The 12,309-nt window shown below is 45.2% G+C and overlaps 1 protein-coding gene across 1 annotated transcript in view; it reads left to right on the forward strand.

The window, feature by feature from the left end:
- PKNOX1 (PBX/knotted 1 homeobox 1) overlaps positions 1 to 11,267 on the forward strand; it is a 591,440-nt gene extending 580,173 nt beyond the window's left edge. Inside the window, exon 11 of the mRNA XM_030203790.1 lies at positions 9,771 to 11,267. Within this exon, the coding sequence (XP_030059650.1) occupies positions 9,771 to 9,982 (212 nt within the window). The 3' untranslated portion in view covers positions 9,983 to 11,267. The remainder of the gene's footprint in view (positions 1 to 9,770) is intronic.
- Positions 11,268 to 12,309: the final 1,042 nt, after the last annotated feature.

Consider the following 12,309-nt stretch of genomic DNA (forward strand, 5'->3'; position numbering starts at 1 on the left):
TCAAACAGGAAATCTCATTTGGAAACAACATCCTCCTTCTACAATTCGATTTATCCAGTGCATTTGATATGGTAAATCACAATATTCTTACCAAACTACTGGATAAACTTGGGATCGGCGGAAATATCATTAGATAAAATGGTTCATCACCTCAAGATCTTACCAAGTTAAATCAACCTCAACTATCTCATCTCCCTGGTCACCAAACTGCAATGTACCTCAAGGATCCCCTCTATCCCCGATCCTCTTCAATCTTATAATGATCCCCCTAGCCAAAGCTCTATTCAGGCATGGTCTCAACCCTTTCATATATGCTGATGACGTCACCATATTCATTCCCTTCAAATCTAATCTAACTGAAATCTCCGACAAAATATCCTTGGGCATGAACATCTTAACGTCTTGGGCCAACGCCTTTATGATGAAAATGAACAAAGAGAAAACACATTGCCTAATCCTCTCATCCCAACACTCCGCACTCCTCCCTACTAATTTTAACATCTCTGGCACTACAATCCCCATATCTGATAATTTAAAGATCCTTGGAGTGACATTAGATAACCATCTCTTGCTCGAAAATCACGCAAAATCCACTACAAAGAAAACGTTCAACATGATGTGGATACTGAAACGTGTAAAACCATATCTCCCCCTGAAAACATTCCGGAACTTGGTGCAATCCACAGTACTTACCACACGGACTACTGTAACAGTATCTTCTTAGGCTGTAAGACCCATATCCTGAAAAAACTTCAGACTGCCCAAAATACAGCAGCAAGACTCATTTTTGGCAAATCATGATTTGAAAGTGCTTTTCTCCTGCCTACAAATTCAAAAGGACTTCCTGTGCAGTTTGAATTCCTCTCTCCTCCTCCCTTGCTCCTCCCCTTCTTTCCTGCCCCCTCCCCTTGCTACCCCTTGTTTCCCTCCCACTACTACCTCTGCTCTCTAGCTGGCCCTCCCTGTACCCTCCCCCACACTTCTGTCTTCGCTGGCCTTCAGCCCGGTTGTGGTCGGCCCCCCTTTAATGGGTATGCCTGGTTCTCAACTCGGGCATTCAGCACACACTCAGACGTATCAACCCCCACCCCCTTCAATACCACACTACAAGCCGTATCTTCGATAAAATTGGATTTATTTTGGCCGCAGCCAGGAACATCAAAATTGTTACAACTTAAACAAATTACATTACATCTTCTAATAATCATTATGCCAGCATGCATTTCTTCCCAGGTACACAGCTTCTACACGGAGTTGCATATTCTGGGCCACAGGCCAAGCCGTACCAAGCCCCTGTGGCCCCCTGTGCTGTTTTCAAAGCACCCGACGTCACTTGGTGTCTCCCGTTGAAGGAGGCACCTACCACATTTACAAAATGACGTTCTAGGCCTCCCGGCCGCCCAAGCCAGGAGACAAGCTGTATACACGTTGTTTCCTTATAACAAGGCTGCTCACATGCAAGCCTACCATTTGCATCAACTTGATAACTTTCCACACAACTCTTTCTGCAGCAGTAGTTACCCCAAACTTGTAACTGTTATGTGTCAAGCTGCTGTGTACCCATTGCTGGCTGTGTGTAAACATTGTAGTCTAACGCCACAGGCCACGGCAACGACACCTCGTTTGCCGTGGTCCCCCACCCCTCCTGGCTGTGGTCATGCCCTAACGCTATGGCTTGTATCTATTCGCAAGTCATGTGGGATCGTATGACTTTTAATGTACACATGAATGCCTGAAGCATCCCTCCCTTACCTGTACCCTGTTATGGCTACTCTATCACCCTGGCTCCTCTATCGCCCTGACAACCCAGGCTCTCACTGTTCGGTCTCACTGCTGCCCTTCTGTGCACCCACCGCCTTTCCCTGTGCCCAATGTACATACGAGTGATGAGTGACCGCATATCCAAATCCGCTGCAGCTCATTCTGGATATGGATACCTGTAATAGAATATAATGGGAAGCGACATGTTAGCACAGTGCAAGCAACCATTATCACTTTGCTGTGGATGCCTTAATGGGTCCAATGTACCGCTTGTATACACTAGACGGGTCTGATGTAGCGCTTGTATACATTAGGTCGCCATCAGCCCAGTCTTTTGATGGCCTCTATGGACACTCCTAGCGCTGCTACTGCCGTAGCTGCCCCAATCCTAAATGAGTGGGTACTGTACACAGTGTATGAATCAGCAGGCTGGTCTTTGGTCTTTGTTTTAAGTCGGCTTGAAGGTTCAGGACAGGGCATGTCTGTTCCGATCCATTTTTGATTTGCAAATAAGTAGGTCAGTTGCCGCGGCTGTAATGGCCGCGTCACGTATTAAGAGGGACATGCCCTGGTGGCCATGCTTGTACGTAGCCACCAACTCACTGACTCGCAGAGCACCATGCAAAGCTAATGAGAATGCGCATTTGACTCGACGGCCCTCAAACTCAGTGTCACTTATCTCCTCTAATGATGCGAAGAGACGGCCCATTTCCCTGCCGGTACTGGGTTTTCTTTTACCTGGGTAGGGTACTCCCAGCCTGCCCCATCCTCTCATCAGTCTCGTGACAACAAATGACCTAGATGGATTTTGGACAGCCACCGCTTTGGTGAGAAAACTGATGGCTGCAAACATGATTGAGACCTGGTTTCTGCTAATTCCCTTCATACATGCCGGGGGCCGGGAATATATCAATACCACCCTTCTCTTCTAAGTGTTGACTATATGTGCGGTTATGTATCTTGTCCACGAGGTGTCTGTTAACTATTGCAGCATCGGGTCCCATTTCCGGGTCTGCGCTCTAAAAACGAGAAAGAGCATCCACTATAACCATTCTCCCTGCCTGGTATATGTTTAGCTGTAATCACTGCGGAACTATCTGTCTGCGCACATAACTTGTGGGAAGTGCATGGCGGACAACTGCTGCCATATTGTCTGAGGGAATTACAATTGACTTGTTAGATATGCCAGGTCCCCCCAGGAAACATGATATCCTACGTGGTCCCTGCTGGAACCCGAGCTTGCTGCGCACCATGCTCCCTGGAAGTAAATCTGCCGCATCTGTAAAGAAAATGCAGGGCTTCCGTGAGAGTGGGTGAATCGTGCCAGAATGAAATCCCATGGGCCAAGAACCTGCTAAATCTCGCTTGATGTCCTGTGTACGTCTGAGATGAAAATGCGCTTTGTTTGTTCCCGATGTTGCTAAAGCTATTGGGAATCACCCTTATTGTGAAGCCTACTGGACCCAGGAGTTCCTGTACCTGCTTCAGCCTTGCTTTTTTACAGTGCCACCTCATATTCGCCACTCTGGCAAGCTTATCAATTTTGTCAGCTGGCAGTCTGGAACATCTAGTTCCAACTCAATACCTACAACGTAAGGATTCGCCCTGGGCCTACTGTTTTTTCGACAGCTAATGGGATGTCCAATTTCTGTGCCAAGTGGATAAAGACCTGTAACACGTCCGTCCACTCTTGTGATTCCCGGCCTTTGAACAGGCAGTCCTCCAGATAGAGGACCAGAGACCTAACGGGGGCTAGTTGCTCCACTACCCCGTGCACAAACATGCTAAGCTGTTTGAAGTATGTGCACTAGATGTGGCCACACATGGGGACACATTTATCACAATAAAACCTCTCCTGGAACCTGACACCTAACAAGGGAAAGGGCTGTGGGTTTAAAGGCAAGGGGCGAAAAGCCGAATCTCCGTCCACCTTAGCCCAATGTCCCTAGTTGCCTTGCCGCCGAATTATTTGAATGGCGTTGTCTACCGATGCATATTGTACTGTACAGCTGCTATGGACAATGTAGTCATTTACTGATGTTCCTATGTGGCGGGACAAGTTACGACTGGGCCTACTTTTCCCCAGCTCCTTCCCTGGTATTATGCCTAGCGGAGACACTGTTGTTGCCTTGAAGGGCGGGTCCTCAAACAGCCCCAGTATGCAGCCTAGCAATAGTTCTTTGGTAATCTTGCCTGCAGCTATTTGTCGATGCCTGTGAGTCGAGGATGCATTGTTGGGGTATGCATGTGAATCGAGGATGCATTGTTGGGGTAGTGTTGTCACTGTGGTGTTGGCCTCTAATATGGAATCATGCAACCTGATTGGAAACCTGTGGTGATGCACCCGTTCTGTCAGGGTAACGAACTAACCTTGAAGCTTGATGGCTTCCGGACCCTGTCCTGAGTTAATAGGTTGCTGTCTCCCGTCTCTTAAGCTTGATGGGGGGAGCGCTAGCTCCCTCAGTACCCTGTCCCGTGTTACTAGATTGCTGTTTCCTGTCTCTGGGAAGCCTGCCTTGCCCTGCAGCATGCCTGCCCGCGCGGGCGTGTCGTGTGCTAGGTGCAATGTCCGCTGCCTCCGTCCTGCCTTTGTCCTGACGGCATTGCCTGAACGGACTACCACTGGTGCTGACCCGATATGAATGGATTGTCTGCACTGCTTTCTTGTAAATTTAATATCTTAGTTAAGCCATGCCCGTCCCCTAAATATCTCATGCGCTTTTAAAATTATATTCCATATCCCACACCAAGTCCGGGCCCCTTTCCGTTTCCTTCACTGTAGTGAGTGTCCTGAGTATGTGAACAGCTGAGTGTCCTGAGTATGTGAACAGCCTACGACCAGTCCATTAAGGACCCAAATATCTTGGGCTTCTTATCTGTTACACTATCCCTGCCTACGGTACCCTCCTCATGCAACTCCCACACAAGGAGGGAGAAGATATCGATCCACCTGTATTGTGAGAACGGTACCTAATGCATCACTCCTGTGATTAAGTACTCCCACACCCTGACTGGTCCCCTGTGCACCGACCGGTGCCACAACCGCATTCTGTCCTGCCATATTGGGCACCGTTACCCGTTCTCATCATCCCGTACTGCATATCTAGTTATGTCATGCGTCTGCGCTGGAAGGAGTGTGGTGCTGTCGTTAGACTTACCCCTTGCCGGTACTGGCGGTAGCCCCGCAACTATGGAGGTGGAGTCTGCGGTGCTGCTACCTCCCTTGCAGGCCCCAGCACCGTCTGTGCTTGTGGTGTAGGTCCACTGTGACTTCCAAGGTCTGGGGCCGCAGCACTCCGCGTCTTAGCTGGCGGAATTTTGGTGGGCCGCTTGGCTGGCCTTGCTGGTGCATATGTCTCCTTCGCACACTACAATGACATTACTGCTATGGAGAGACTAAAAGAATAGACAATTTAAAGCAAAATGACCTCATAATAACTGATTGTGGTGACGCCGGCTTCCCCAATCGCTGCGTGCATTCTATGGCGCCTGTGTAAACTGTACCCTCCTTGTTCACAGCTACATATCTGGCTGCGTGCTGTCTGTGCAGTGCACCCTTCCTTAAATGGCCGGCCTAAAGCCCCACGGGCGATGGCCGTTACATTCAAATTTGGCCTGGTAGTCAAAACGACCGCCGTATGCAAAATGGGCTGCTAAAATTAAAATGGTCGGGCCCCTGTAAACCCGCAGATAAATCAGTAAGACCGGTGGTCCTTATATCAAAATGGCCACCGTTTTCAAATTAGCTGCTTTAGTCCACGTGGCCGCTCTAGTCAAAATGGTCGCTAGGTGCACATGGCTCTCTAGGACTAACACTGTTGTACCAACCCTTCCCCCCGTGAACTGGTCCTAACGGCAGCTGAGAGTAGCATACTGTAACCGATATGTTTGTCCGATGCCCCTAAGTACTGTGTCCCGCTATGCTGGCACCAACGATATGATATCAATTGTTCCGGCCTATGCAGTGTGTCAAAGACACATGTGTGCAGTATCCAAGGTGGCCGCTGCGGTTCATTTTGTATTTGGAATGTCCGTTCTAATGAATTTAGCGCCATACAACTGGCCACCTTTTCCAAATTTTACTGCTAGTTGAAATGGGCGGTGTATTGAAAGTGGCCACCGTTTTTACAATCGGCACTCATGCAAATGGCCGCCTTATCGAAATTCACCGCTGCCGTACGTGCCTCTGTAGGTTAATGGCCGACTGTATGGGTGGGCAATTACAATGCGTAGCGAAGTGCATGTCCTGCCAATTTGGGACTCCCCCTAAGTGGCCCGCAAGAGAAGACCCTGACTAGCGAGGATCGCAATGTGGACTTTTCTGCAAAAACCCGCATCTCAAATATTGCATGGCAGGCCAATCATACAGACATGGCACCGGTAAGTAACGTTTAGGATGAAGCGTAGTCGACCGAGTAGAAAACACGGCATGGCCATAGTGCTGCGTGACATGGGCGGCTTATACAACATGGGCGACTTATACCGCACTAAATTTTACCGAATTAGATAACACGGCGTGGCCGACCACAATGGGGCTTGTATAGCTCTGCGTGGCCTGGGCAGCTTATACAGCATGGGCGACATATACCTCACTCATTTTTGCCGCATTACATCGAAAATCCGGTGTGGCCGGCCATAACGGGGCTTAAGGTCCGTCGCCGTAATGGCATGGACGGCTTATACCGCATTCATTTATCGAATTTGATAACACGGCGTGGCCAGCCACAACGGGGCTCAAAGGTCCGTTGCCGTATGGCGCGTAACTGTCGGCCAAGTATTATTGGCCGGCCATCACCGCATCTTAACATGCGGTGTGCCGCTGAGGCAGGAGAAGAGCAAAAAAGACATACCGTTAAAGGTGTTTTCGTCTCCCTGAGATTGTTTGCGTTTCGGTTTAGTGCTGTGCACAAGGTCTTCCGAGTCGTGCCTCAGTGCCGTGCTATGCACTAGGTCTGCCAGATCAACCGAAATGGGCCTAGACACGTGTGCCTGTAGAACAATCAACAGCCATAACGGGTTTTAAGGTCCATCGCCGTATTGGCATGGACAGCTTATAACGCATTAATTTTTCGAATTAGATAACACGGCGTGGCCGGCCACAACGGGGCTCAAAGGTCCGTTGCCATATAGCGCGTAACTGTCGGCCAAGTATTATTGGCCGGCCATCACCGCATCTTAACGTGCGGTGTGCCGCTGAGGCAGGAGAAGAGCAAAAATGACGTACCATTAAAGGTGTTTTCATCTCCCTGAGATCGTTTGCGCCTCAGTTCAGTGCTGTGCACAAGGTCTTCTGAGTCGTGCCTCAGTGCCGTGCTATGCACTGCGGATTGTGAGCATTGCGTGGCCAGCCAAAAACGGCAACCGCGCTGTGGCAAACCCATCTGCCATGCGCCATGGGCAGCGTATGTGGGACTCTAGCCTAGTGCGCGTAATCCCGTGAGATAGGCAGCTAACCCGAGATGGCCGGCCATCCTGGAAAAGCTAAACGGGGGTCTGCAGGAGAAAGCTAAAATGCCTTGCAGCCACACAAAGTTTTAAATGTCTACATACCGTAAAAATTGTTCTCAATTCGCTGGAATATCGTGCTCTGCTGTAAGAGCTTCTTTGGCTGTACTCTGCACAAGCTCTGCCCAGGGCAGACACAAAACATGTGCCTGTAAAAATTTCAGGAGCTGCTGCCCAGGGTTGCTCTTCTCCTGCCTACAAATTCAAAGGGACTTCCTGTGCAGTTCGAATTCCTCTCTCCTCCTCCCTTGCTCCTCCCCTTCTTTCCTGCCCCCTCCCCTTGTTTCCCTCCCACTACTACCTCTGCTCTCTAGCTGGCCCTCCCTGTACCCTCCCCCACACTTCTGTCTTCGCTGGCCTTCAGCCCGGTTGTGGTCGGCCCCCCTTTAATGGGTGTGCCTGGTTCTTTTTTGGCAAATCATGATTTGAAAGTGCAACACCTGTTTGTGAAAAACTTCACTGACTCCCTATCAGAGAACAAATCAACTTCAAGGTCTATACATTAATCCACAAGATTATTCACGGTGAATCTCCGGGCTATATGCTCAATCTGATTGGCCTTCCCATCAGAAACATGTCTGTAACTTCACAAACTTACCTCAACCTACATTACCCCAATTGCAAAGGACTCAAGTACAAAACCTATTATGGATCCAAAACCTATTATGGATCCAACTTCTCCTTCTTAGGCAGCCAACTCTGGAATGCCCTCCCCAGACCTATCCGACCAATCAATGACTATCTACCCTTCCGGAAATCACTAAAAACCCATTTGTTCAAGCAAGCCTACCCAAATGACCAAGACTAATCCTATGAACCCATCTACCTTCACATATCCAGGAGACAACGACAATGACCTAGACCACTTCTCCTACCTAATTTCCCTATGTTTATCCCTTGTCCCATCCCCCTTCTGCCTCCTGTACCACTCCTCCAATTGCTCACCTACCCTTGCTCATACCTCTTCTACTCCCTTCACTCTTGCCCATCTCTACCTACTTATTTCTTTTTTTATTCTGATATACTTATTTTTCTTCATCAATACTCTGTAATCCCTGTTACTATGTAAGCCACATTGAACCTGTTCTGAGTGGGAAAGCGCAGGGTACAAATGTAATAATAAATAAATAAAATAAAATGATTTTTTTCTACCTTTGTTGTCTGGTGACTTTGTTTTTCTGATCATGTTGGTTCCAGTCTCTGATTCTGCTGCTCTCTACCTGTTCTCTTAACTCCATTTCTAGGCTTCCTTTCCATTTATTTCTTTCTTTCCTCCTTCATTTCTTGCCCTATATCTATAACTAAAAGCTGGGTCCTCCCTGGAATTGACTGGAGGAGGTATGCCTATTTTCTCCATCCATGTGCAGTTTTTCTCCTCTCCTACCTTTCCCTCATCTCCATCCATGTACATCTTATTTTCTATTTCCTCCCCTCCATCCTCTCTGAGCTCCCTCAGTATCCTGAGATGTATCCCATCCATTCCCATAGCTTTGTCCACCGTCAGATTCTCCAGCTGTTTATAAACTCTTTCTTCTGTAAATAGCACAGTATCCACTCCATTCCCAGATATTCCCTCGGCAGCCAACCATGGTCCTTCACCAGGATTTTCCTCTGTGAAACAGAAGAGAAGTAATTGTTTATCACATTCGCTTTTTCCTCCTCGCTTTCCACATAGTGGGGGTAGTGTTTAATTTCTTTGCTTATGTAAGGCTTTTATGAGAGATGTCTTCAAAAGAACAGGAAATTACAGTTCTTCAGAATTGCAATATAAAACAGAATTGTCAGAGCTGGAAACAACTGTTTGATCACTTGTTAACAAAGAACCTGACTTCTGAATGTTAAATATCAGTCCCATTTTTGTGTGCCATAGTAAAGACTGCAGTGATCACTGTACATTTACTTTTGAGTAAGCACACACTGTGACATTGGAGTATTATGACAGGGTGATCTTGGTTCTGGATCGGTCACGTGACATTAAATAGCTTTCTTTCCATTTGATAGTTCACTAAACACTATTTGGTGGTCAGATGTAGTAGAATGCTAAGAAAAGCTACTGCAGTAGCATTTAATCTTAATAAGAAAAATAACAGTATTGAACTAAAGGGGTAAGAGTAAGGTTGTGGACAACTGCAGCCCTATTCAGATCCTTGTGTGGGAGTAGGTATGCATGTTGATTGAAAGTACCAAGCTACAGGCAATGGCATGTGTCCAGAAGAAAGCCTACTGTAATTCTTTGTGATTTCAATGAGATAATATATGTAGCACAATGAAAGAATCAAGGCAAAACCCATGCACTTTATCAAAATTGTGCGAGGAAACTGATTTCCTCGCTTTTTTAAATTAAATCTACCCAGTCCTTAATGTAGTCCTTAGTGTGCCCTTCCCTTGTGCTCATAATAGAGATTTACTGATCTTATGCATAAACCATGAAAATACAGATTGATTTTAATTAGAATTCTAATATTTTTATTTGAACAATCTTCTTTTGTCTTCCTGTGTTCTAGGAGCCATGGTAACTATTACAGCCCCTGTCAGCATGAACATTGACAGCCTGCAATCTCTGTCATCTGATAGTGCCACCTTGGCTGTTCAGCAGGTGATGATGTCAGGGCAAAGTGATGATGAATCACTGGAGAGTGCAGAAGAAGATGAGGAAGACCTTTCTGCAAGCAGTCTAACTGGGCTGGTACTTGATAACAGTGATTCCCTGCAATAGGCAATATGAGAATGGGCCATATTCTCTTGGAAAAGAACAAGTGGACTTCTTTTGTAGATTGCACAACAAACATTTAACAGCAGTTTCCTTTTTATCTGTTTTATATTTAGTATAGGAGGGTGCACTTTTTGTATTTCATGGTATAGTTAAAAAATGTCTGCCAATGACAGTGACTTTTTCCCATGCTGTTTTATGTCTCATTTGAAGCATATTATGTCATATATCATCGTGAAAGAGAGGAAAAAAGTGATGAATTGTCCCAGACTGAAATGCCATTTTCCCTCCTGCCAAGTGCAAAATGTTATGGTCTAATGATGTCATCTAATGACATCAGACATTCAAAATTTGAATTTATTTAATCGCATGTTGGAAAGAAGCCTGTAACTAGGAAACTTTCTGCACCTTACAAAAGCAACTGCCAATCTCAGTTGAGCATCGGGGTTTAACTGAAAGAATATGAATAAAGTGTGTGTGATGGAGGGGGGGCGAGGGAACAAGGAAAGACTGCATAGACATATCCCATTCTTCCAGAGTAATGAAAGAATGTATAAATTGGCTGTACAGCACCATCCCACTCTAAGGAGTGGGGATCAGTAGTGAGACAGTAGAGAAATATCCTATTCTCAGGAGCAGTAGATAATTGTGAAGAGACTATGGAAGTATTCCACTTCTGGATGTAAACAAGATGATCTTTCAGAGAGAATATGTAGAATATCGTGTTCCCAGGAATAAAGAAGGGGATAATATCATAGAGGTTCAGCTAACCTTTCACATCCACTCTCTCCTGCTTATCAATTACTTGGAAAAGCCCTATTTCTATCTTACCAAGAATTATTGCAAAAATGTATTTTTGTAAATTTGTTGAGAAATGGAATTAAAACTATTGAACATGGAAAAAGACAGAACAAAGCAAAATGTAATGGTGATGAAACAGATAAAATATAATAAATCTATATCAAATAAGTGAAGTATCTGCTAGTTCTCTGCCCAATTACATAGACTGATATGTTCTCCTTGTAAGAGTCAGTTTGGGAACCAAGCAATATGACTGCAATAATATTGGGCTTTATAATGATAAAAATAATTTTATAATATCTGTGACTTTTCAACTTTCTCAGACTGCATTTCATGATGCTGAGGTTGGGATTTCTTCTGAGTGCAAACAGGATATGGCATTCATATATGGGTGATATTGACAGAGTTCCAGGATAGAATATTCATGGAAAGCTTTTCAGAGTGTTGCTTCTGTTGAGCATATGCTAGTCATCTTGCATCACCAACAAAAGGCCTCTTTCATTTACTTGTTTTCCAACAAGGTATACTACTTCTGGGAACAATTTAGGGGTTTTTGACTTTTTTTCTTCCTAAGTCCATGTTATGGGTCTTACCTGTGCTGCTCCAGGCCCATTAGTATAGTGCAAGTAGGTTTTTTCAGCATTAACAAAAGTTTTGTTTTTTAAGCTACTATATTTTAGGCCTTCTTGTGCACTGCAGCAGCATCCAGAATTTACTGTGTTGTTTGATGTTTTGAACAGTGGCAGAGAAATATGTCAGTTGCGTATAACAATGCACATGATGTAGTCAGACAATGTCAGCAATTGATCTACACATCAGTTGTACTTGATGCTAGGCCTTAAGCGTGACATTCGGGATGTAATGCCTATCAGAAAATGTCCCTCAGGGATCTGAGGTTCAGTAAGGAAATCTGGAGTGCATCTTCCTAGCCTTAAAGTCCAACATCTATATTGTCATTGATGTCTAAGAATACAGGAAGTAGCACTGACTACTGATGTATATAGAAGAAAGCAGTCCAATTCAACTAAAAAAATTTCGATTTGATACGATTTGATTCTTTCAAAAAAATTGGTTTTTCAATTCAATTCGATTTGATTTAACTAGATTGAATTAGTGAGCCACCGGCACTTGGGGAACGGTCAGAGAGCCACCTGAAACATGTTCAAAAACAGAATAATCCATTTGTGTATCTAAAAGGTAAACTTCTACAAAACAGATGAAGATGTGATTTCATGTGCCCCAATGAAAGGAGAGTTTAATTCTACTTCCATTTAATTTAAATATATTCCATCATCTTTATAACACCAGGCTTCCCACGGCAGATTACAACAGTTAAGATGAACCAATCAGGAAACAGAATATCCTCGCTGAAATCTGGCCATTCTGTATCATATGGAAGAACAGTGAAGAAAAATGGGCACAAACTACAGAGTTTATAATTGCTGTTTCACTTTCTACCAGCTACAATAATTTGTGAAACATGTTCAGAAAACAGAATAATCCATTTGTCTATCTGAAACAGCTTTAGACTT

This window comes from Microcaecilia unicolor, chromosome 5, assembly GCF_901765095.1.
Source record: "Microcaecilia unicolor chromosome 5, aMicUni1.1, whole genome shotgun sequence".
Lineage (NCBI taxonomy): Eukaryota > Metazoa > Chordata > Amphibia > Gymnophiona > Siphonopidae > Microcaecilia > Microcaecilia unicolor.